This window comes from Humulus lupulus, chromosome 7, assembly GCF_963169125.1.
Source record: "Humulus lupulus chromosome 7, drHumLupu1.1, whole genome shotgun sequence".
Taxonomy (NCBI): Eukaryota; Viridiplantae; Streptophyta; class Magnoliopsida; order Rosales; family Cannabaceae; genus Humulus; species Humulus lupulus.
In genome coordinates, this window is record NC_084799.1 from 1673779 (window position 1) to 1698684 (window position 24906).

Consider the following 24906-nt stretch of genomic DNA (forward strand, 5'->3'; position numbering starts at 1 on the left):
TCACTTTATTAAACTAATAATTGGAAAAAAAACAAAACACAACTTGCTTAAACATTTGTACCGTTATTCACCGTCGAATAGATCAACAAAACTTGAAACCGAGTTATAGAGAATTCAGAAGAAAGAAGAAAATAAAAAAGATATGGCAGAAGCTGTTGTTTCCTGTGTGATTGAAAGACTTGGAGACTTGCTAATCGATGAAGCCAAATTCTTGTGGGGAGTCAAAGGCCAAATCGAGAATGCACAGAGCAAGCTGCAATGTATGAGCGCTTTCTTACAAGACGCAGATGCTTTTGTAAGAAATGGTGATAGGAGAGTACGTCTTTTGGTTGTCAAAGTCAGAGATACTTCTTATGACTTGGAGGATGTTATTGAAACTTATGTCTTCAAAGTGGCTCTGAAGAAGAACGAAGGTGTGGTGAGTAAACTGAAAAGATATGTTTGCATCTCCAAGAAAGGAATTGATGTCCATGGAGTTGGATCAAAGATAGAGGAGATCTCATCTAACATTGATACTTGGACTTCAGAATTACAAAAGTATGGAGTACATGAGTCAATGGTTATGGCAGCTGGAACATCTTCAAACCAAGTTCGTGAGCAAAGACGACGGGCTTATTCTCATGTTGTGGAGAATGATGTTGTTGGATTTGAGAAAGACATCAAAGAATTGGTAGCCCATTTGACTGGGAAAGAGAATCCTCAAAATCCTAGGGTGATCTCTGTATGTGGGATGGGTGGCTTGGGGAAGACTACCCTAGCCAGAAAGGTTTATCATCATCCTCAAGTCAGGAGTCACTTTGATTGTTTTGCTTGGGCCTCGATATCTCAGCAGTGTAATAGACGCAACGCCTGGGAAGAAATCTTATTTGGTTTCACTTCTCCCACCAAGGAAAGAAGAGAAGAAATCAAAATTCTCAGTGATGGTGAATTAGCGGAAGAGCTCTACAACTTTCAGAAAGAGAAGAAATGTTTGGTGCTCCTCGACGATATATGGTCCACTGACACATGGGATCTTCTAAAAGATGCATTCCCTCGAGGTGACATTGATAGCAAGATTTTACTCACTACTCGAATGATGAATATAGGTCCTTATGCGGATCAACATTGCTACATCCATCAACCTACGTGTCTCGATGAGAATCAAAGCTGGGAGTTGTTTCAGAACAAATCTTCATATTTTGGAAAGGATCAAACAAGTAATATATTTCACTCTCAATTTGTCTTACTATCCTATTTTATTTATGTGTGTACGTTTCCATGAAAAGTTAGTAATACATAGCCTGTATACATGTTTTGGTATACGTTATCAGCCATAAAAGATGCGGAAAGAATGGAAGCACTCGGGCGAGAGATGCTTAAAGATTGCTCTGGTTTGCCATTAGCTATCATTGTGCTCGGAGGGCTTCTTTCTACGAAACACTCAGTTGATGAATGGGAGGAGATGAAAAGAAATGTGGTGAGATACATAAGTAAAGGCAGAGAGCATGGTGACTCGGAATGCCATGGTGTTTCATGGGTGTTAGGTTTGAGTTATGATGAGTTGCCATTTTACTTGAAGCCTTGTTTTCTATACTTGGCTCGTTATCCTGAAGACGCCATCATACAAGTAAAAGAATTATGTCTTATGCTCATAGCAGAAGGTTTTATATCGCCAAGAAGACATTCAACAAAAACTATCGAAACTATCGAAGATATAGCATATGATAACTTAAGTGAGTTGGTGGAGAGGAGCATGGTTCAAGTAGAAAATTGGGGTTTAACTGGAAGAATGAAAACATTTCGAATTCACGATCTTATGCGAGACTTGTGTGTGTCTAAAGCTCAAGATGAGAATTTTCTACATCTTATTGAATTGAGGAATCAGGTGGAAGAGCCACTAAAACCTATATCTACCGTAGCAAGGAGAGTTTCCATTTATTCTCATGGTTATTCTGGTGATGATGTTTTTAGTTTTGTTGATAGCAAAAATGGATCTCTTAGGTGCCTTACTGTAGATTGGGGAGTAGGTTGGGGAGGTATCACACAACAAGATTTGAGACATGTGTTTAATAGGTTTTTCATGCTTAGAGTTTTAAATCTAAGTTTAGTGAGCATTAATAGTTTGAAGTTGCCTGAAGAAATTGGAAAGCTTATTCACCTAAGGTTGTTGAGTATTAGTGCCAAGGTGGAAAATATCCCATCTTCTATTGGTAATTTGAGATGCCTGCAGACTTTAAAGTTAGTACTGTCGCGGGGTTGTGAAAGAGTACCAAATGTAATCTGGAAGTTAGAACAACTTAGACATTTAAACTTCTTCGTTATGGGCGTTAGACTGGCGAGGACATTGAGGTTACCTAACATTAGAAATTTACAAACATTGAAAGGTGTTTCAACTGAGTGCTTTGATTGGAATGATTTTCTACAGTTGAGGAATCTCAAGAAATTAAAGATTTTTCTAGGTGAAAATTTGGAGAATATTTACCACGATCCCCCAATCGTCACATTTGATTGTCTTCGCCATTTACAAGTACGTAGTCAAGTACGAAATGCTATAGATATTGTTCCTATGATATTAAGCTACCCTCAAATTTATAAGCTTAAACTAGATGGGAGAATAGTAAAATTACCAGAATACAACCAATTCTCCCCAAACCTTATCAAGTTACAGTTGATTCTCACTCATCTTGAGTATGATCCAATGCCAACCCTAGAAAAGCTACAGAGTTTAAGAGTCCTTTCCTTATGTGGTAGCTTTAAGGGGAATGAGATGGTGTGCTCAAAAGGAGGTTTCCCTCAACTGGAATCTCTTTTCATGGATCGTCTATACTACTTAGAAGAGTGGAAGGTGGAGGAAGGGGCCTTGTCTAGTCTTTGCTTTTTGTGGATTTGTGATTGCAAAAAATTGAGGAGAGTTCCTGATGGATTAAGATACATTACTACGCTTAAGGAAATGAAGATGGAAGGTATGCCTTGGGAATTCAAAGAAAGGTTGGAGGAAGGAGGAGAGGATTTCTACAAAGTCCACCACATCCCATCCCGTATATTTCTCCAATGTTACTATTGATGTAAGTACATACATCTAATTTGTTTAACAAGTGATTCCATTCCATACCATTTTGTATATATGTTTATTACCCTAGTCCCTTCCCATTTTATCAATGGTATTACCATTAATGCAGATGAGCTGGAGCGAGAAGACGATGAGTTGTTTGTTTGGAATAGTTTCGGAGAGCCATCATTAACAGGGGAATGGGGAATGGGTATGGGTGCTGCTCTTTCCTCTGATTTCACTCCACTGGTGCACAAGTAATTACTCAATTCTCTTCTCTTCTCAATATATATTGCGTTACATCCTCATTATGTATATATATATAGGGGAATTCTCCTATAGGGGCTTCAGTGTATATTGTAGCCCTACCGGTAGGGCTCTCAGTGTTTTCGACTTTTGAACAGTTTTCGGCGCGATTTTTTTTATGACCGTGTATATTGTAGCTATTTAGAGCATCGGCGTGATTTTCAGAAAATTCCGAATAGTTTACAGTACCGAAAACTTTGTTCAAACATGTTGTTGCACGCATGACTAATTTTTTTTATGCACGTGAAAAGCAATATATTTGAACCTAGTTTTCGGTACTGTAAACTATTCAGAATTTTCTGAAAATTTTCAAGATATTCTAAATAACTACAATATACACAGTCATAAAAAAATTCGCGCCGAAAACTGTTCACGGGTCGAGAAATACAGAGAGTCCTACTGGTAGGACTTAAAGTGAAACCCCTATAGAAGAATTGTCCTATATATATATTACTTTCAACATAATTTGTTATTCTTAAAGTATGCTTAATTTTTGTCATGAAGTACAATAATGGTGGCATAATTACAAATAATATATAATAGAAATGAATGACTAAAATTTGGAACCTCACAGCACAAGCACATTGACATAGGCACATAGACAGCCATTTCAAGCTTTATACAGTCAGATGTTTAAATTAAATGTACATAAAGTCTTACTTGATGATTTGTTATTGTTCTCATGTTGAAGATGAACTTCTTCCACTGTCTGCAGCTGCTATGGCATTGCCTCCTCTATTCAACTGCTATACATTGTCGGAAATCGTTGACTCATTAGGACTGAAAGACCCCTGTAAAAAAAAACTGGGTGGACTTGCTGGATTTCTTCCTTGTTGGAGGTGAAATATATTGGCAATCTTTCAGCAGAGACAGTAACTAGTTTAAAGTTTAGTTATGTGTGTTCTATGAGCCCTATATATCATAGTATGTTAAACCATATGTAGCACACTTTTCTACTTTCTTGTTTAAATATATACATGAACTATTGCTATTCATGAGAGATGAACAACATTACATTGTTACTGCTCTTTCGTGCCTTAGATTTACATGTCTGCGGAATGGTACGAGCCAGGTTGCTGTCTGGAGTGACCTCTTCATGGAAGTGTGGCTATTGTCGAAGCTCTTGTACGACGATTGCATAAGTTTGGTGGACAACTTTCTCTAGTAAGTAATATCACAGTTTATTTGTTCTAAAAAGGCTGTTGTTAGCAATGCATCTATGTGGGAGAATGTGTGGTGCGTGTTATTCATGCATCTCCATCTGGGCTTTGATGCAGAGCTAAAATGTGATACAAATGATGGCTTATCACTATATGCATCTCCATCTGGGCTTTGATGCAGAACTATGAATCAGGGCATAAACAAGGACTTTCAAATTGACCATATAGTCGGAAATGACTGGGAAAAAGGAGTTGATGCTGATCAAAATGTTGTTCTAATATCTGTACCAAGTGTACATAGTCCTGGTCTTGTGCCACCTCAGAAACATGTATTACATGCTTATCTGCCAGGGACTGAACCTTATGAACTATGGAAAGGACTTGATCATCTAATATCTGAAAGATCAGAGGTACATATATTTAGCTTTGGTCTTTTATCAAATTTGAGTTTTTGCTAGCTAACAATGTAGGTTCAATGCTTCTCTTTTTAGGTTTTGGGTATGCAAATCAGGTTATGTGGAGAGCAGTGGAACATGCAATTGGTCCCGGGTTCAGCAGGGAAAGGTGTGAGGTGAAGTTGGTTGGATCTCCATTGACACAAGAAAGATTACTTAGAAGAAACAGAGGAACATGCCTAATTATAGAGTAGATGATTTATAGTACTTAATTCTTTTTATCTGATTAGTTGGTGTATTTAATATATCTCATGTCCTTGATTAATATGTCATTAAGGATCCATTGAAATCAATTTCATGTACAATATAATATATTTGCAGATTAATACTTGTTCTCTCTGGTGTGGGTTGTTGATCATTGTTATGAAACCACAAACATATCAACAAGAATATAGGAATGGACATAAATAAACAACACAACCTGTTTCATGTGGTTAAGCCAAAATTGGGGTTTAATGGAAATTGTTCATACAGAGACAAATCTCAAAATAATACCATGCATTAATCATTTTACTTCAAATCAATTTCCTTGAATTTTTTTTATGGTAAAATTATTTATGTCATTATTAATTGTGAATGCAGTAACTAATACTGACAAAAGTACTATATGATGAAAATGGTGATCATCTCATATTCTCATGCTCTTTTATAATGAATTCTAATATGTCAATAACGTCATTCTATATATCAGTCTAATCTAAGTATTATACTCTTACGAATGATGTTCCTAACATCTAACATAAGTGAGTGTATTTAATAGGAGGACTAACAGTATTCTAGTGTTATTAATAGTGTGACTACGACTGTTATAGTTCTTAATTTCAGTTCTATTGTTTTATAGACTAATTTGTGGAGTAATATCTCATATTATATATCATCATCATATATTCAGTCTTTTTCTTTTTGGGATAAATATTGTAGATGTCAGTTGTCAGTTGTCTTATGTGTGTGAGATTACAGAGATCAATGTCTAATACAAAATTTAGCTGAGAAACTGCTGAAGTTGACAATGGACAGCAGTGGACAAGTTTAATAGCAACCTTTTATCCTTGGTAGATTTTTTATTGAACACAATACAATGGTAGTAAGGTCAACCTTGTATATTGTTGTGGATAACTGAATATGAGAACTGAGTCTTAAATGAAGAAATCAGAGTAATAATGTCCTGTACGTACCAAAACTCAAAAATTGTCATTTCTTATCAATGCTTTTCACACTTCATGGGAGACTATATTACTATAATATATTATTAATGACATTATTTTCTTAAGTTCATAGACTAAGTATATGTATTATTATAGCAAGAAATGTGTGTGATTCACATATCATGACTAGTGTGTGTGTGTGTGTTGTCAGTAGCAATCAACTTTGTCAAGAGTGGAGCCAATGTCCAGCTAAGTTGGTTTTGCCAATGAGAAAATTCAGCTCCTAATTCTTGCAACTTGGTTATGGACGCCCAATTAGATATATACCTCAAGTAAAACAAATATTGATGAAGAAATAGTAATAACTTGTAGATTCTTTTAGTTGATATAGACCAATTTGTGAACAGGTGAATAATTCAAGGAGTCCTCCCAGAGAAAAGTTTGCTAATACAACTTGATTGCTTTATGATCACAACTGTGTATGCATCATGGATAATAGGTTGATAAGAAGATAAGTATTCCACTATATTGAACCAAAGATATGTATGGATGTCTAATCTTCGGGGACCATATTGAAAAGTACGTATAGTATAGTTGATTTTGAAATGAAGGAATCCTCCAAGTTACTCATGGTCCCCATACAGCTAGCTAAGTGACTGATGGCTTTCTGGTGGCTCACCAATGTTGAGTGAGAATAATAATTTCGTTCCTTCCTTGAAATTTCTTGTTGTGTTGCCCACCAATAATTTTAGCTACTCTTCCTAAAGCACCACCGATCAAGAAAGAGAGAAGGAATTTATTCACTAAAGAAGAAGAAGAAGAAGAAGAGATGGCAGAAGCTGTTGTTTCCTGTGTGATTGAAAGACTTGGAGACTTGCTGATCAATGAAGCCAAATTCTTGTGGGGAGTCAAAGGCCAAATCGAGAATGCACAGAGCAAGCTGCAATGTATGAGCGCTTTCTTACAAGACGCAGACGCTACTGTAAAAAATGGTGGTGAAACAGTACGCCTTTTGGCTGTCAAAATCAGAGATTCTTCTTATGACTTGGAGGATGTTATTGAAACTTATGTCTTCAAAGTGGCTTTGAAGAAGAACGAAGGTGTGGTGAGTAAACTGAAAAGATATGTTTGCATCTTCAAGCAAGGAATTGATGCCCATAGAGCTGGATCAAAGATAAAGGAGATCTCATCTAACATTGATACTTGGACTTTAGAATTACAAAAGTATGGAGTACACGAGTCAATGGTTATGGCAGTTGAAACATCTTCAAACCAAGTTCGTGAGCAAAGACGTCAGGCTTATTCTCATGTTGAGGAGAATGATGTTGTTGGATTTGAGAAAGACATCAAAGAATTGGTAGCCCATTTGACTGGGAAAGAGAATCCTCAAAATCCTAGGGTGATCTCTGTATGTGGGATGGGGGGGCTTGGGGAAGACTACCCTAGCCAAAAAGGTTTATCATCATCCTCAAGTCAGGAGTCACTTTGATTGTTTTGCTTGGGCCTCGATATCTCAGCAGTGTAATAGACGCAACGTCTGGGAAGGAATCTTATTTGCTTTCACTTCTCCCACCAAGGAAAGAAGAGAAGAAATCAAAATCCTCAATGATGATGAATTAGCCGAAGAGCTCTACCACTTTCAGAAAGAGAAGAAATGTTTGGTGCTCCTCGATGATATATGGTCCACTGACACATGGGATCTTCTAAAACACGCATTCCCACAAGGTGATATTGACAGCAAGATTTTACTCACTACTCGAATAATGAATATAGGTCCTTATGTGGATCAACATTGCTACATTCATGAACCTACGTGTCTCGATGAGAATCAAAGCTGGGAGTTGTTTCATAACAAATCTTCATATTTTGGAAAGGATCATACAAGTAATATATTTCACTCTCAATTTGTCTTACTATCCTATTTTATTTATGTGTGTACATTTCCATGAAAAGTTAGTAATACATAACCTTTATACATGTTTTGGTATACGTTATCAGGCATAAAAGATGCGGAAAGAATGGAAGCACTAGGGCGAGAGATGCTTAAAGATTGCTCTGGTTTGCCATTAGCTATCATTGTGCTTGGTGGGCTTCTATCTACGAAACACTCAGTTGATAAGTGGGAGGAGATGAAAAGAAATGTGGTGAGATACATAAGTAAAGGCAGAGAGCATGGTGACTCGGAATGCCATGGTGTTTCATGGGTGTTAGGTTTGAGTTACGATGAGTTGCCATTTTACTTAAAGCCTTGTTTTCTATACTTGGCTCATTATCCTGAAGACGCCATCATACAAGTAAAAGAATTATGTCTTATGCTCATGGCAGAAGGTTTTATATCGCCAAAAAGACATTCAGCGGAAACTGTCGAAGATGTAGCATATGATTACTTAAGTGAGTTGGTGGAGAGGAGCATGGTTCAAGTAGAAAATTGGGGTTTAACAGGAAAAATGAAAACATTTCGCATTCATGATCTTATGCGAGACTTGTGTGTGTCTAAAGCTCAAGATGAGAATTTTCTACATCTTATTGAATTGAGGAATCATTTGGAAGAGCCACCAAAACCTGTTTCTACCGTAGCAAGGAGAGTTTCCATTTATTTTCATGGTTTTTCTCATGATAATTTTTTTAGTTTTGTTGATAGCAAAAATGGCTCTGTTAGGTGCCTTACTGTAGATGGGGGAGGTACCACACAACAACTATTCAGACAGGTGTTTAATAGTTTTTTCATGCTTAGAGTCTTAAATCTAACTTTCTCGAGCTATAATAGGTTGAAGTTGCCTAAAGAAATTGGAAAGCTTATTCACCTAAGGTTGTTGAGTATTTTTGCCTATGTGGAAAAGATCCCATCTTCTATTGGTAATTTGAGATGCCTGCAGACTTTAAAGTTAAGTCTGGAGGGTTGTGAAAGAGTACCACCACATGTTCCAGATGTAATCTGGAAGTTAGAACAACTTAGACATTTACACTTGTTCAATGACTTTGGTGAACCGGGGTTCAAGTTGAAGTTGAGGTTATCTAACATTAGAAATTTACAAATATTGCAAGGTGTTTCGACTGAGTGCTTTGATTGGAATGATTTTCTACAGTCGAGGAATCTCAAGAAATTAAAGATTTTTCTGGGTGAAAATTGGGAGAATATTTACCACGATCCCCCAACCGTCACATTTGATTGTCTTCGGCATTTACAAGTGTCTAAGGATATAAAGACTGCTATAGATATTGTTCCTGTGATATTAAGCTACCCTCAAATTTATAAGCTTAAAGTGGATGGGAGAATAGTAAAATTACCAGAATACAACCAATTCTCCCCAAACCTTATCAAGTTAAGCTTAACTGATACTCTTCTTAAGGATGACCCAATGCCAACCCTAGAAAAGCTATCGAGATTAAGAGGTCTTTCCTTAAGGGGTAGCTATGAGGGGAATGAGATGGTGTGCTCAGAAGGAGGTTTCCCTCGATTGGAATCTCTTCAGATTGGTGATCTTTATAACTTAGAAGAGTGGAAGGTGGAGGAAGGGGCCTTGTCTAGTCTTCTCTTTTTGGGGATTGATTATTGCCTGAGATTGAGGAGAGTTCCGGATGGATTAAGATCCATTACTAAGCTTAAGGAGATGAAGATTGAAGATATGCCTAAGGAATTCAAAAAAAGGTTGGAGGAAGGAGGAGAGGATTTCTACAAAGTCCACCACGTCCCATCCCGTTTATTTATCAATTGTGATAGAGAGTAATGTAAGTACATATATCTAATTTGTTTAACAAATGATTCCATTCCATACCATTTTGTAGTAATTTTGTATATATGTTTATTACCCTAGTCCCTTCCCATTTTATCAACGGTATTACCATTAATGCAGATGAACTGGAGCGAGAAGACGATGAGTTGTTTGTTTGGAATAGTTCCGGAGAGCCATCACTTAACAGGGGAATGGGTATGGGTGCTGCTCTTTCCTTTGATTTCACTCCACTGGTGCACAAGTAATTACTCAATTCTCTTCTCTTCTCAATATATATTGCGTTACATCCTCATTATATATATATATATATATTACTTTCAACATAATTTGTTATTCTTAAAGTATGCTTAATTTTTGTCATGAAGTACAATAATGGTGGCATAATTACAAATAATATATAATAGAAATATTTGACTAAAATTTGGAACCTCACAGCACAATCACATTGACATAGGCACATAGACAGCCATTTCGAGCTTTATATTCTCAACTCCACCCACCTTGCATAATGCTTATACAGTCAGATGTTTAAATTAAATGTACATAAAGTCTTACTTGATGATTTGTTATTGTTCTCATGTTGAAGCTGCTATGGCATTGCCTCCTCTATTCAACTGCTATACACTGTCAGAAATCATTCTCATTAGGACTGAAAGACCCCTGTAAAAAAAAACTGGGTGGACTTGCTGGATTTCTTCCTTGTTGGAGGTGAAATATTTTGGCAATCTTTCTGCAGAGACGGTAACTATTTTAAAGTTTAGTTATGTGTGTTCTATGAGGCCTATATATCATAGTATGTTGAACCATATGTAGCACACTTTTCTACTATCTTGTTTAAATATATACACGAACTGTTGCTATTCATGAGAGATGAACAACATTACATTGTTACTGCTCTTCTGTGCCTTAGATATACATGTCTGCGTAATGGTTCGAGCCAGGTTGCTGTCTGGAGTGACCTCTGATAATTATGCAAAAGACACAATCCATAAAACCCAAAAGAGAGATAACAAAAAGATAAAGAGAGAAAAGGGAGGCTAGAGTGTATTGCAAAATAGAGAGAATGTATTCTAGATTACAAAACTAATAAGCCAAGCCTTTTATATAAGGCAAAAGATATAAAATAATAATAATTAAGAAAAGACTAAAATCTTGAAAACTGGAATCTCTTTTCATGGAAAATCTTGAAAACTTAGAAGAGTGGAAGGTGGAGGAAGGGGCCTTGTCTAGTCTTCGCTCTTTGCATATTTGGAGTTGCAAGAGATTGAGGAGAGTTCCTGATGGATTAAGATACATTACTACGCTTAAGGAAATGAAGATCATGTTTATGCCTAGGGAATTCAAAGAAAGGGTGGAGGAAGGAGGAGAGGATTTTGACAGAGTAGAGCACGTGCCATCTTGTGTATTTCTCTACTGTGATGAAGAATGATGTAAGTACATATATCTAATTTGTTTAACAAGTGATTCCATTCCATACCATTTTGTATATATGTTTATTACCCTAGTCCCTTCCCATTTTATCAACGGTATTACTGTTAGGACTAGTTTTGGTATGTTTTTATGGCGTGTTTTAAGATGCAATTTTAATCTTTTATTTGGTTTTGTGCGATATTATGCCGGTGTTTATTGTGTTTTCAGGATTTAGTGTGGTTATGAAGGAAAAAGTTTGAAATTGAAGAAAAATTGCTTAATTCTTGAAGAGAATGTGTTAAACGGGCTAAGGGATGGAAGTTAGTGAAATCGGGGGTCAAATTGAAGATTTGGTGAAAAAATGCAATTTGAGCCGCAGCTCTATGCACTAGTGCCGCGGCCCTGAGAGTTACAGAGAAGGCAGCAGTTAAAAGGCAATTTGAGCCGCGGCTCTATCAGTTGGGGCCGCGGCGCTGCTTGAAGTCAGAGAGGAACCAAGATCGCGAATTGCACTTGAGCCGCGGCTCTATCAAGTGGAGCTGCGGCGCCAGTCCGTACGGAAGCCGAAGTTAGGGCATTTTTCAAGGGCAATTTTGTCCTTTCGCACATAATTAATTAGGGATTATAAAAGCTTTCTTAATGACGTTTTTAGGGGGGATTAACCTAAGGAGACGGCTGAAGACACATTGTAGAGGATTGCAAGCGGAATTGAAGAACTCATCACAGTTTTTCTTCTTTTCTACTTTGATTTTCTGTATTTTGGATGTCTTTTATTTCTTCTGTGGTTATTATGGATTTGATCATGAACTAAACTAATTTTCTAGGGTGTTAATGGATTCTCCTGAACCTTTATTTTAAATTAATGCAAGTTTTATGATTTCAATTTTATCTTGTGATTTATTCAATTCGAACATAATGCTTGTGAATGATTGATCACCATTAACATGAAATATATGGTTTTGATTCGAAATCTGAAAAGTGAGAATTGAATATGCTGTAATTGAATAAACATAGATTTCATATTAGGACGAGAGTACCTGTGTGGTTTGTGTAGTTTTAGGGTTGTTAATCTTAATGCCTATCTTATGTTTATTTATCACAGAGATGTAGAAAATTTGCATAAGATTGAGACTTATATATCCTAGTACGAATATAAGTTATTATTGTTGACCTGCTATCACAAGAGAAGAACTGAATAGTAAGATTTGTGTTAAGGAAAATTAAAGAGGATGGTTGATGAAATTAATTGCCCTAGTTTTTAATCCATTGAATTTTCGTAACGTTATTTATTTTCAGTTATTGAAGTTAATTTTAGATTTTGTTTTACAATTTTAGTAAATTCTTGTGACTCAATTATTGTTAGCCAAATAGAAATAGGAATTAAGTTTGGGTACTTAGTATACAGTCCTCGTGGGAACGATCTCACTTACTCTTTATCACTTGTTACGATTACGTGCACTTGCGTATCGATTTTACACAACAATTACCATTAATGCAGATGAGCTGGAGTGAGAAGACGATGAGTTGTTTGTTTGGAATAGTTCCGGAGAGCCATCACTTAACAGGGGAATGGGTATGGGTGCTGCTCTTTCCTTTGATTTCACTCCACTGGTGCACAAGTAATTACTCAATTCTCTTCTCTTCTCAATATATATTGCGCTACATCCTCATTATATATATATATATATATTACTTTCAACATAATTTGTTATTCTTAAAGTATGCTTAGTTTTTGTCATGAAGTACAATAATGGTGGCATAATTACAAATAATATATAATAGAAATGAATGACTAAAATTTGGAACCTCACAGCACAAGCACATTGACATAGGCACATAGACAGCCATTTCAAGCTTTATACAGTCAGATGTTTAAATTAAATGTACATAAAGTCTTACTTGATGATTTGTTATTGTTCTCATGTTGAAGATGAACTTCTTCCACTGTCTGCAGCTGCTATGGCATTGCCTCCTCTATTCAACTGCTATACATTGTCGGAAATCGTTGACTCATTAGGACTGAAAGACCCCTGTAAAAAAAAACTGGGTGGACTTGCTGGATTTCTTCCTTGTTGGAGGTGAAATATATTGGCAATCTTTCAGCAGAGACAGTAACTAGTTTAAAGTTTAGTTATGTGTGTTCTATGAGCCCTATATATCATAGTATGTTAAACCATATGTAGCACACTTTTCTACTTTCTTGTTTAAATATATACATGAACTATTGCTATTCATGAGAGATGAACAACATTACATTGTTACTGCTCTTTCGTGCCTTAGATTTACATGTCTGCGGAATGGTACGAGCCAGGTTGCTGTCTGGAGTGACCTCTTCATGGAAGTGTGGCTATTGTCGAAGCTCTTGTACGACGATTGCACAAGTTTGGTGGACAACTTTCTCTAGTAAGTAATATCACAGTTTATTTGTTCTAAAAAGGCTGTTGTTAGCAATGCATCTATGTGGGAGAATGTGTGGTGCGTGTTATTCATGCATCTCCATCTGGGCTTTGATGCAGAGCTAAAATGTGATACAAATGATGGCTTATCACTATATGCATCTCCATCTGGGCTTTGATGCAGAACTATGAATCAGGGCATAAACAAGGACTTTCAAATTGACCATATAGTCGGAAATGACTGGGAAAAAGGAGTTGATGCTGATCAAAATGTTGTTCTAATATCTGTACCAAGTGTACATAGTCCTGGTCTTGTGCCACCTCAGAAACATGTATTACATGCTTATCTGCCAGGGACTGAACCTTATGAACTATGGAAATGACTGGATCATCTAAGATCTGAAAGATCATAGGTACATATATTCAACTTTGGTCTTTTATTAAAGATGAGTTTTTGCTAGCTAACAAAGTAGTTTCAATGCTTCTCTTTTTAGGTATTGGGTATGCAAATCAGGTAATGTGGAGAGCAGTGGAACATGAAATTGGTCCCGGGTTCAGCAGGGAAAGGTGTGAGGTGAAGTTGGTTGGATCTCCATTGACACAAGAAAGATTACTTAGAAGAAACAGAGGAACATGCCTAATTATAGAGTAGATGATTTATAGTACTTAATTCTTTTTATCTGATTTGTTGATGTAATTAATATATCTCATGTCCTTGATTAATATGTCATTAAGGATCCATTGAAATCAATTTCATGTACAATATAATATATTTGCTGATTAATACTTGTTCTCTCTGGTGTGGGTTGTTGATCATTGTTATGAAACCACAAACATATCAACAAGAATATAGGAATGGACATAAATAAACAACACAACCTGTTTCATATGGTTAAGCCAAAATTGGGGTTTAATGGAAATTGTTCATACAGAGACAAATCTCAAAAGAATACCATGCATTAATCATTTTACTTCAAATCATGTTCCTTGAATTTTTTTATGGTAAAATTATTTGTGTCATTATTAATTGTGAATGCAGTAACTAATACTAACAAAAGTACTAAATGATGAAATGGTGATCATCACATATTCTCATGCTCTTTTATAATGAATTCTAATATGTCAATAACTTCATTCTATATATCAGTCTAATCTAAGTATTATACTCTTACGAATGATGTTCCTAACATCTAACATAAGTGAGTGTATTTAATAGGAGGACTAACAGTGTTCTAGTGTTATTAACAGTGTGACTACGACTGTTATAGTTCTTAATTTCAGTTCTATTGTTTTATAGACTAATTTGTGGAGTAATATCTCATATTATATTTTTCTTTAGTTCTCATTTTTATATCATCATCATATATTCAGTCTTTTTTTTTTGGGTAAATATTGTAAGATTACAGAGATGTCAGTTGTCAGTATTCTTATGTGTGTGAGATTACAGAGATCAATGTCTAATGCAAAATTTAGCTGAGAAACTGCTGAAGTTGATAATGCAAGCTATAGAATGGACAGCAGTGGACAAGTTTAATAGCATCCTTTTATCCTTAGTGGATTTTTTTCTTGAACACAATAAAATGGTAGTAATAATGTCCTATAAGTACCAAACTCAAAAATTGTCATTTCTTATCAATGCTTTTTCACTTCATGGGACACTATATTACTATAATATATTATTAATGACATTATTTTCTCAAGTTCAGAGACTAAGTATATGCATTATTATAGCAACAAATGTGTGTGATTCACATATGATGACTAGTGTGTGTGTGTGTGTGTGTTGTCAGTAGCAATCAACTTTGTCAAGAGTGGAGCTAAGTTGGTTTTGCCAATGAGAAAATTCAGCTCCTAATTCTTGCAACTTGGTTATGGACGCCCAATTAGATATATACCTCAAGTAAAACAAATATTGATGAAGAAATAGTAATAACTTGTAGATTCTTTTAGTTGATATAGACCAATTTGTGAACCGGTGAACAATTCAAGGAGTCTTCCTAGAGAAAAGTTTGCTTATTATGAACGGTAAGTCTTAATTTGAGCATTGAACCAAAGATATGTATGGATGACTAATCTTCGGGGACCATATTGATAAGTACGTATAGCTGTTTTGAAATGAAGGAATCCTCCAAGTTACTCATGGTCCCCATGCAGCTAGCTAAGTAACTTGTCTTTTGCTGGTCGTGCCCAACTCATACACTCAGTATTGCTTGGTATTAGGAATTTTTGGATGAGTATATTCATTCTTCCGTCCAAGATTACTGCTGCCATCGATAAGAGCTGTCGAAAGTTTCTTTGGGGAACTAATGGGAATAGAAGTAAGTTGCATCTCCCATCATGGGAAAAAGTTTGTCTCCCTAAAAAGCTGGGTGGTATTGGCTTCCGTGAGGGTAAGAAATGGAACTTGGCGTTGATGGCTAATTTTATTTGGGCGATTTCTTCCAAGCAAGACTGCCTGTAGGTCAAATGGATTAGTTCCATCTATTTGAAGGAGTTTAGCGTCTGGAATGTGCCTATTAGTCAGGATATGAGCTGGTATATCAAGAAATTACTGAGGCTGAGACATTTCATGGATGAGGATAGCTTGATGCTAGCTGTTAAGAGAGGTAAATTCCATAGTAAACATTTCTATTCTTCTCTTGTTTCTGCGCAATCTGTGGGTTTTGCTGAAACAGTTTGGAACAAGATTATTATGCCTAAGCACAGGTTCATTTACTGGCAAATTTTTAATAATCAACTGCTTACTAGAGACCACTTGAGCCGGTTTATACATATTACCTCTGTTCTCTGCTCTGTGTGTGATTCTGGCGTAGAAACACATAGTCATTTGTTTATGGAGTGTCTATATTCCAGGAGAGTGTATGAGGAAATTGGTAGATGGCTGGGTGTTTTCCATTGGCCTGAATCTTATGAGGAGCTTACTCATTGGTGTTTATTGGCAAAACATAGCTTGAAGAATCAGATAATCAATGCTGTTATAGCAGCTTCCTGGTACTTCATTTGGCACAACAGAAACTGTTGCATTTTCGATTCAATTTGTAAAATGGCCAGTAGCCTCAGTTTGGAAGTCAAAGAAGTAGTTAAGTATAGAGTTTTGAGTTGGGGTTCTTTCTCTCATCACAAAAAGGATGTATATTTACGCCAAATTGTAGAAAATTGGTAGTTGGGTCTGTGTAGTGTTTGTCTTGCTGTTTGTGTGAGTTTGATGGCTGCTGGTTTGTAGCAGCTGCTCTTGTTGTCGTGTAATTTTGGTTGGTTTTTGAATAAAACTTTTCCTTTTGTTCAAAAAAAAAAAAAATTTCTAATAATTATCTTTGATATAATTTTGTGTAAAGTATTGTTAAAAAATATATAAAAATATCTAAAACTATAACTTAAAAAAAGAAATGTATTTGGATTGGTGGTGAGTACATTGATTGTTAAAGAGGAGGTGGAGGGTTCAATTCTCCATCCTCACAATTTTTGGCAAAAATAAAATGGGCCTAAAAGTGGGCCCAAATTTGGGTCCAAATAAGGAAAGTGGGCCGACCCGACACGGCACGAGCACAGCACGACATGGGCCGTGCTAGGCTTACTCTTTCAAATATGGGTCGGCCCGGCCCGTCATGAATTGAAATACGGGCCCGGCCTGGCCCAGCCCGAATTATTCGGAGGCACGAAAAAATAATAATTCGGAGGCACGAATTATTATTTTTGTTTCCTTCTCTACACTTGTTGAATTTTTAGAGTTCCTTTAAATATTTTTCTTATTTTTTATTATTTTAAGGAGAAATAGCAGTAAAAGTATCCAATATTTTGAATTAATACCTCATCTTTTTTTTGTGGGAAAAATACCCAATGTCCACTTTTGTTCATATCTATCGGTACCCAGTCCTAAAATTTCGTTAAAAGCTAACTATGGACCCACGTGTCAGCTCCATATTGACCCATTTAAAAAAAAATTAAATAGAAAAAAATTAAAATCAATAAAAAAAAATTAAAATTTATTTTTATTACCATTTTTAAAAAAATATATTATTAAAGAAAATAAATTTAAAATTGAAAAAAATATTTAATCAATAAAAATCAATTTTATTTTTATAATAAGTTTTTAGAAAAATATTACTAAAAAATTAATTTAAAATAGAAAATATAAAATAATATTTAAATTTTAAAAATTAAATTATAAATTATAAATTTTAATTTTTTTATTGATTAAATAATTTCTTAATAATTTGTTTCTATTATAAATTATTTTTTTTCTAAAAAATAATTATAAAATAAATTTTAATTTTTTTATTAATTAATTTTTTTTAATAATTTGTTTCGATTTTAATTATTTTTAATAATATTTTTCTAAAAACTGATTATAAAAATAAATTTAAATTGTTTTTACTGATTTTAAGTTTTTTTACTGATTATGTTATTTTTAATATTTTTCTATTTTAAATTTAATTTAAAAAAATATATTTAAATGAGCCAATATGGAATTAATACGTGGATCGAGAGTCAGCTTTTAACGGACTTTTGAGACTGGGTACCGATGGATACTAACGGAAATAGACATTGAATATTTTTCTCACAAAAAAAATTAGGTATTAATTCAAAAAAATTTCAAAACATTAAATATTTTTTTGCTATTTTTTCTTAAAAAATATATATAAAAATACTGATATATATAAAATTTTGATGTAAAATAAAAAAAAATAGAATTTTAATAATATGTTTTAAAGGATAAAGGTGAAAAAATGATAGCTTAATTATATTAACACTTGTACTTTTTCATTTATGAAATTTTAATTTTGTCTTATATTTTATTATTTTAAAGTTATATACATATGCTGCATGTGATCAACCAAAGTTATATTAACACCATTTTATTATTTTATTGTTTCATTTTCAAAACTTGAAGCAGAGTTAGAGAGAATTCAGAAGAAGAAGAGGAAGATATGGCAGACGCTGTTGTTTCCTGTGTGATTGAAAGACTTGGAGACTTGCTGATCAATGAAGCCAAATTCTTGTGGGGAGTCAAAGGCCAAATCGAGAATGCACAGAGCAAGCTGCAATGTATGAGCGCTTTCTTACAAGACGCAGACGCTACTGTAAAAAATGGTGGTGAAACAGTACGCCTTTTGGCTGTCAAAATCAGAGATTCTTCTTATGACTTGGAGGATGTTATTGAAACTTATGTCTTCAAAGTGGCTCTGAAGAAGAACGAAGGTGTGGTGAGTAAACTGAAAAGATATGTTTGCATCTTCAAGCAAGGAATTGATGTCTATAGAGTTGGATCAAAGATAAAGGAGATCTCATCCAACATTGATGCTTGCACTTCAGAATTACAAAAGTATGGAGTACATGAGTCAATGGTTAAGGCAGCTGAAACATCTTCAAACCAAGTTCGTGAGCAAAGACGACGGGCTTATTCTCATGTTGTGGAGAATCATGTTGTTGGCTTTGACGAAAACATCAAAGAATTGGTAGCCATTTTGACTGCAACAGAGAATCCTCAAAATCCCAGGGTGATCTCTATATGTGGGATGGGTGGCTTGGGGAAGACTACCCTATCCAGAAAAGTTTATCATCATCCTCAAGTCAGGAGTCACTTTGATTGTTTTGCTTGGGCTTCAATATCTCAGCAGTGTAATAGGCACAACGTCTTGGAAGGAATTTTATTTGCTCTCACCAAGAAAAGAAAAAAGATCAATGATGTTATTGATGATGAAGAATTAGTACAGGAGATTTACAACTTTCTGAAAGCGAAGAAATGTTTGGTGCTCCTCGACGATATATGGTCCAGAGACACGTGGGATCTTCTAACAGATGCATTCCCTCAAGGTGGCACTGACAGCAAGATTTTAATCACTACTCGAATAAAGGATATAGCTCCTTATGCAGATCAACATTGTTACATCCATCAACCTACGTGTCTCGATGAGAATCAAAGCTGGGAGTTGTTTATGAAAAAATCTTCATATTTTGGAAATGATCAAACAAGTAATATTATTCACTCTCTATTTATTATATATCTTTTTACTTATGTGTGTATTTATATGAAAAGTTAGTAATACATAGCACCTTTATACATGTTTTTGACTGATAACTATATTAAATTTATTGTTTTGATGCCTTTTTGGGATATGTTATCAGATAAGAAAGATGCTGAAAGAATGGAAGCACTAGGGCGAGAGATGCTTAAATGTTGTTCTGGTTTGCCATTAGCTATCATTGTGCTCAGTGGGCTTCTGTCTACGAAACACACCGTTGATGAGTGGGAGGACATGAAAAGATATGTGGAGACATACATAAGTAAAGGCAGAATGTGTGGTGACTCGGAAGGTCATGGTGTTTCATGGGTGTTAGGTTTGAGTTATGATGAATTGCCATTTTACTTAAAGTCTTGTTTTCTATACTTTGCTCGTTATCTTGAAGATGCCATCATACAAGTAAAAGAATTATGTCTTATGCTCATGGCAGAAGGTTTTATATTGCTAAGAAGACAATCAGCGGAAACTATGGAAGATGTAGCATATGATTACTTAAGTGAGTTGGTGGAGAGGAGCATGGTTCAAGTAGAAAGTTGGGGTTTAACAGGAAGAATGAAAACATTACGCATTCATGATCTTATGCGAGACTTGTGTGTGTCTAAAGCTCAAGATGAGAATTTTCTACATGTTATTGATTTGAGGAATCAGGATCTTAGGATTTCGCCACATCTTATTGATTTGAGGAATCAAGAAGAGCTACTAAAGCTTGGATCTACTGTAGCAAGGAGAGTTTTCATTGATTCTTGTGGTTATTCTGGTGATTTTTTTAGTTTTGTTGATAGCAAAAATGGATCTCTTAGGTGCCTTACTGTAGATTGGGGGATTAGATTGGGAGTTATCGCACAACAAGATATGAGACATGTGTTTAATAGGTTTTTCATGCTTAGAGTTTTAAATCTAAGTTTAGCGATCATTGATAGGTTGGAGTTGCCTGAAGAAATTGGAAAGCTTATTCACCTAAGGTTGTTGAGTATTAGTATCATGATGGAAAATATCCCATCTTCTATTGGTAATTTGAGATGCCTGCAGACTTTAAAGTTAAAACCGAGGAATTGTGAAATAGTACCAGATGTAATTTGGAAGTTAGAGCAACTTAGACATTTACACTTCACGGGGTTTAATAAACTGGGGTTCAAGTTGAGGTTACCTAACATTAGAAATTTACAGACATTGAAAGGTGTTTCAACTGAGTGTTTTGATTGGAATGATATTCTACAGTTGAGGAATCTCAAGAAATTAAATATTTTTCTGGGTGAAAATTTGGAGAATATTTACCACGATCCCCCAACCGTCACATTTGATTGTCTTCGGCATTTACAACTAAAATCTCATAGAGTGGATGCTATAGATGTTGTTCCTGTGATATTAAGCTACCCTCAAATTTATAAGCTTAAAGTGTGGGGGAGAATAGTACAATTACCAGAATACAACCAATTCTCCCCAAACCTTGTCAAGTTAAGCTTAACTAGGACTGATCTTAAGGATGATCCAATGCCAACTCTAGAAAAGCTATCGAGTTTAAGAGTCCTTTCCTTAGATGATTTTAGCTACAAGGGGAATGAGATGGTGTGCTCAAAAGGAGGTTTCCCTCAACTGGAATCTCTTCAGATTATATATCTAAAAAACTTAAAAGAGTGGAAGGTGGAGGAAGGAGCCTTGTCTAGTCTTCACTTTTTGAGGATTGTTAGCTGCTGGAAATTGAGGAGAGTTCCTGATGGATTAAGATACATTACTACGCTTGAGGAAATGAAGATTGAAGATATGCCTAGGGAATTCAAAGAAAGGTTGGAGGAAGGAGGAGAGGATTTTGACAGAGTAGAGCACGTCCCATCCCGTTTATTTATCTATCGGTGGTATAATGAATAATGTAAGTACATATATATATATCTAATTTGTTTAACAAGTGATTCCATTCCATACCATTTTGTATATATGTTTATTACCCTAATCCCTTCCCATTTTATCAACGGTATTACCATTAATGCAGATGAGCTGGAGCGAGAAGACGATGAGTTATTTGACGATGAGTTGTTTGTATGGGTGCTGCTCTTTCCTGTGATTTCGCTCCACTGGTGCACATAAAAATAATATATATATATATATATATTACTTTCAACATAATTTGTTATTCTTAAAGTATGCTTAATTTTTGTCATGAAGTACAATAATGGTGGCATAATTACAAATAATATATAATAGAAATGAATGACTAAAATTTGGAGCCTCACAGCACAATCACATTGACATAGGCATATAGACAGCCATTTGGAGCTTTATATTCTCAACTCCACCTACCTTGCATAATGCTTATACAGTCAGATGTTTAAATTAAATGTACATAAAGTCTTACTTGATGATTTGTTATTGTTCTCATGTTGAAGATGAACTTCTTCCACTGTCTGCAGCTGCTATGGCATTGCCTCCTCTATTCAACTGCTAGACACTGTCAGAAATCGTTGACTCATTAGGACTGAAAGACCCCTGTAAAAAAAAAACTGGGTGGACTTGCTGGATTTCTTCCTTGTTGGAGGTGAAGTATATTGGCAATCTTTCAGCAGAGACAGTAACTATTTTAAATTTTAGTTGTGTGTTCTATGAGCCCTATATATCATAGTATGTTGAACCATATGTAGCACACTTTTCTACTATCTTGTTTAAATATATACATGAACTGTTGCTATTCATGAGAGATGAACAACATTACATTGTTACTGCTCTTCTGTGCCTTAGATTTACATGTCTGCGGAATGGTACGAGCCAGGTTGCTGTCTGGAGTGACCTCTTCATGGAAGTGTGGCTATTGTCGAAGCTCTTGTACGACGATTGCACAAGTTTGGTGGACAACTTTGTCTAGTAAGTAATATCACAGTTTATTTGTTCTAAAATGGCTGTTGTTAGCAATGCATTTAAGTGGGAGAATGTGTGGTGCGTGTTATTCATGCATCTCCATCTGGGCTTTGATGCAGGGCTAAAATGTGATACAAATGATGGCTTATCACTATATGACATTGTTTGGTGTTGTTTTTAACTCTGAATCAAGGCATAAATAAGGACTTTCGAATTCATCATATAGTCGGAAATGACTGGGAAAAAGGAGTTGATGCTGATCAAAATGTTGTTCTAATATCTGTACCAATTGTACATAGTCTTGGTCTTGTGCCTCCTCAGAAACATGTATTACATGCTTATCTGCCAGGGACTGAACCTTATGAACTATGGAAAGGACTTGATCATCTAATATCTGAAAGATGAGAGGTACATATATTTAGCTTTGGTCTTTTATTAAAGATGAGTTTTTGCTAGCCAACAAAGTAGTTTCAATGCTGCTCTTTTTTGGTTTTGGTTAAGCAAATCAGGTTATGTTGAGAGCAGTGGAAGGTGCAATTGGTCCCGGGTTCAGCAGGGACAAGTGTGAAGTGAAGTTTGTTGGATCCCCATTGACACACGAACAATTTCTTAGGAGTAACAGAGGAAGATATGGGCTAGCCATAGAAGCTGAAACTGGCAGCTTTCCCTGACATAGGAGTCCCTGCAGTGGCTGCCAGAGGAGCCACAACACTCGCAACTCCTTTTATATGCTTTCTTCATTACCTAAGTTGGCCTCTCACTTCTTTTATTTTCCCAACCAAACAATGATTAGTTTGAGAATTGTTATGATTCTCTATATAGCTTGTAATAATTAGTCTTGATTGTTCATACTAAACCTGAGAAGTACTTTTTTTTTAATCTTCATATCTGATTGTTCATATCTGAAACTCTGTAGTTACAAAGGCCAATGGGACTGGCAATTATACAAATCAATAACAGTGATAAAAAAACTTGAACCGTACAACTACAAGGCTTATAACAGAAATAACAGCCTAACTAGACACAGACAAAATCTATAGAGTGAGAAAAGAGAACTATCTGAGACTAAACTGAAAGACGTCTCAACAACAGAGCCCATCTTGGTGCTCTATGACCAATATGCAATGCCATCTCATCTCCCTCTTTCAGGACCTTGAGAACCATGCTACTCCAAATGATGTTCGAAAATGGCACCTGTAATTCCCAATTGCAAGAACACAACTAAGCTCTACAGTAATCTTGCATTTACATCAAAGCTAACTATTTTGGTTCTCTTCTCATAATATTAAGATTCATCCTATAAGCAATTATATTCCATTTGCTTAGAGTTTTGAAGTCTGGTACTGATCAAACTTGCAACCTATTTTTCCCCTTTTTGATTGCATATTACTCATTTAACTTCACATCATGCTCCTTGAAAACAAAGGGGTATCTCTCATTCTCATCTTCTGCCTGTGATTATATATGTAATAGTAGTATTAGATCTTACAATACATTAGAAATGTTTACTAATAAGAATAGATGAACATATATAATACAGCCTCTCACAGCACTGTTTCTCTCTCCCTTGAGTTGAGTTTCAAAAAATGAGTTTAAGTAGTACTAGTAAGGTTATATTGAGTTATACAGTCAGCTCAACATTGGATCGTACAGTACTTTAATTAGTTAACAGATCAATAATGTCTTTAATTTTCAACTCGTTGATGCCATAATGTGAAATTTGCATTTGTATATTTCATATTCCAATAATCTATAGTATGATTTAATATAGGCATGCATGTCTTTGATATATATTGGGGGCCTTGCATTTTAATCCTTTTGTTAATTTTTGGTTGCAGCCATACTTGGCGTTAATCTTAAGGATTCAATGTTTAAAGGGAAAAAAAATGACAAACCTTTAGAAATTAACAATTAACTATAATACAATAATGGATGAGTTTTTTTTATTCGAATAATTATTGTCCTTTTTTTTTTAAATCTTCATTTTTCTAAGGTATAAAGTTTTTTAAGAAAAGTGGCGTTTTCTCTATTTTATGGGAAATTTGACTTTTAATGCATTAAATGAGACCGTATAACAAAATGATACCAAGCTAAAAAAACATCACATTTTTATATTAGTATTCCTTGGATTCCCAAAATGTCCATATCATAAATTTTCCTATCTTTTTTTTCAATTGTCTTTTTCCTCTTTATCTCTCACGTTTTCCCTCTCTATCTCTCAAGCTCTCATATAAAAAAAAAAAAAAAAAACAAGACAGCCACCATTATCTTTATCTATACAAATTTTCAAGGTTGGATTTCAGGGGCAAGTTGTGAATCCTTTCAATTTAGTGGATGATGAAAGAAAGCCCGAAAGAACCTTTGCCCACTCCAGATCAGTGAATCAATGCCTTCAATCCTGC

General features: G+C 35.2%; 3 protein-coding genes across 10 annotated transcripts; all 3 read left to right on the forward strand.

The window, feature by feature from the left end:
* The first annotated feature begins 95 nt into the window (after positions 1-95).
* Positions 96-23389, forward strand: LOC133790228 (putative disease resistance protein At1g50180). Of its 8 annotated transcripts, none has more exons than XR_009873954.1 (7): positions 96-1196; positions 1311-3044; positions 3159-3285; positions 4050-4173; positions 4376-4498; positions 4689-4904; positions 23014-23389. XR_009873954.1 is itself a non-coding variant. In XM_062227768.1 (5 exons), coding segments are annotated over exons 1-5 (2490 nt in total). In that variant the 5' UTR covers positions 97-142; the 3' UTR covers positions 13833-13991. The 8 variants fall into 8 exon arrangements, 1 of the variants encoding a protein (XP_062083752.1); XR_009873955.1 differs by lacking the exon at positions 23014-23389 and adding an exon at positions 4986-5291; XM_062227768.1 differs by lacking the exons at positions 1311-3044; positions 3159-3285; positions 4050-4173; ... (1 more) ...; positions 4689-4904; positions 23014-23389 and adding exons at positions 8093-9282; positions 10415-10536; positions 13519-13641; positions 13832-13991 and having other exon boundaries at positions 97-1196.
* On the forward strand, positions 16162-16797 carry LOC133789589 (uncharacterized). Its single transcript, XM_062227387.1, has one exon. The coding sequence runs from the start codon at positions 16162-16164 to the stop codon at positions 16795-16797; it is 636 nt and encodes a 211-aa protein (XP_062083371.1).
* LOC133789591 (putative disease resistance protein At1g50180) lies at positions 18532-21748 on the forward strand. Its single transcript, XM_062227389.1, has 3 exons — positions 18532-19607; positions 19761-21524; positions 21645-21748. The coding sequence occupies exons 1-2, from the start codon at positions 18563-18565 to the stop codon at positions 21521-21523; spliced, it is 2808 nt and encodes a 935-aa protein (XP_062083373.1). The 5' UTR covers positions 18532-18562; the 3' UTR covers position 21524; positions 21645-21748.
* Positions 23390-24906: the final 1517 nt, after the last annotated feature.

Excerpts from the sequence above, each read along its gene's own strand:
- LOC133790228 (XM_062227768.1), top strand. The coding sequence starts at position 143 with ATGGCAGAAGCTGTTGTTTCCTGTGTGATTGAAAGACTTGGAGACTTG. Across the intron at positions 9,283-10,414 it reads ATTGTCTTCGGCATTTACAA|CTGCTATGGCATTGCCTCCT; the intron begins GTGTCTAAGGAT and ends CTCATGTTGAAG. Across the intron at positions 10,537-13,518 it reads GGATTTCTTCCTTGTTGGAG|ATTTACATGTCTGCGGAATG; the intron begins GTGAAATATTTT and ends TTCGTGCCTTAG.
- LOC133789589 (XM_062227387.1), top strand. The coding sequence starts at position 16,162 with ATGAGCTGGTATATCAAGAAATTACTGAGGCTGAGACATTTCATGGAT.
- LOC133789591 (XM_062227389.1), top strand. The coding sequence starts at position 18,563 with ATGGCAGACGCTGTTGTTTCCTGTGTGATTGAAAGACTTGGAGACTTG. Across the intron at positions 19,608-19,760 it reads TTTTGGAAATGATCAAACAA|ATAAGAAAGATGCTGAAAGA; the intron begins GTAATATTATTC and ends ATATGTTATCAG.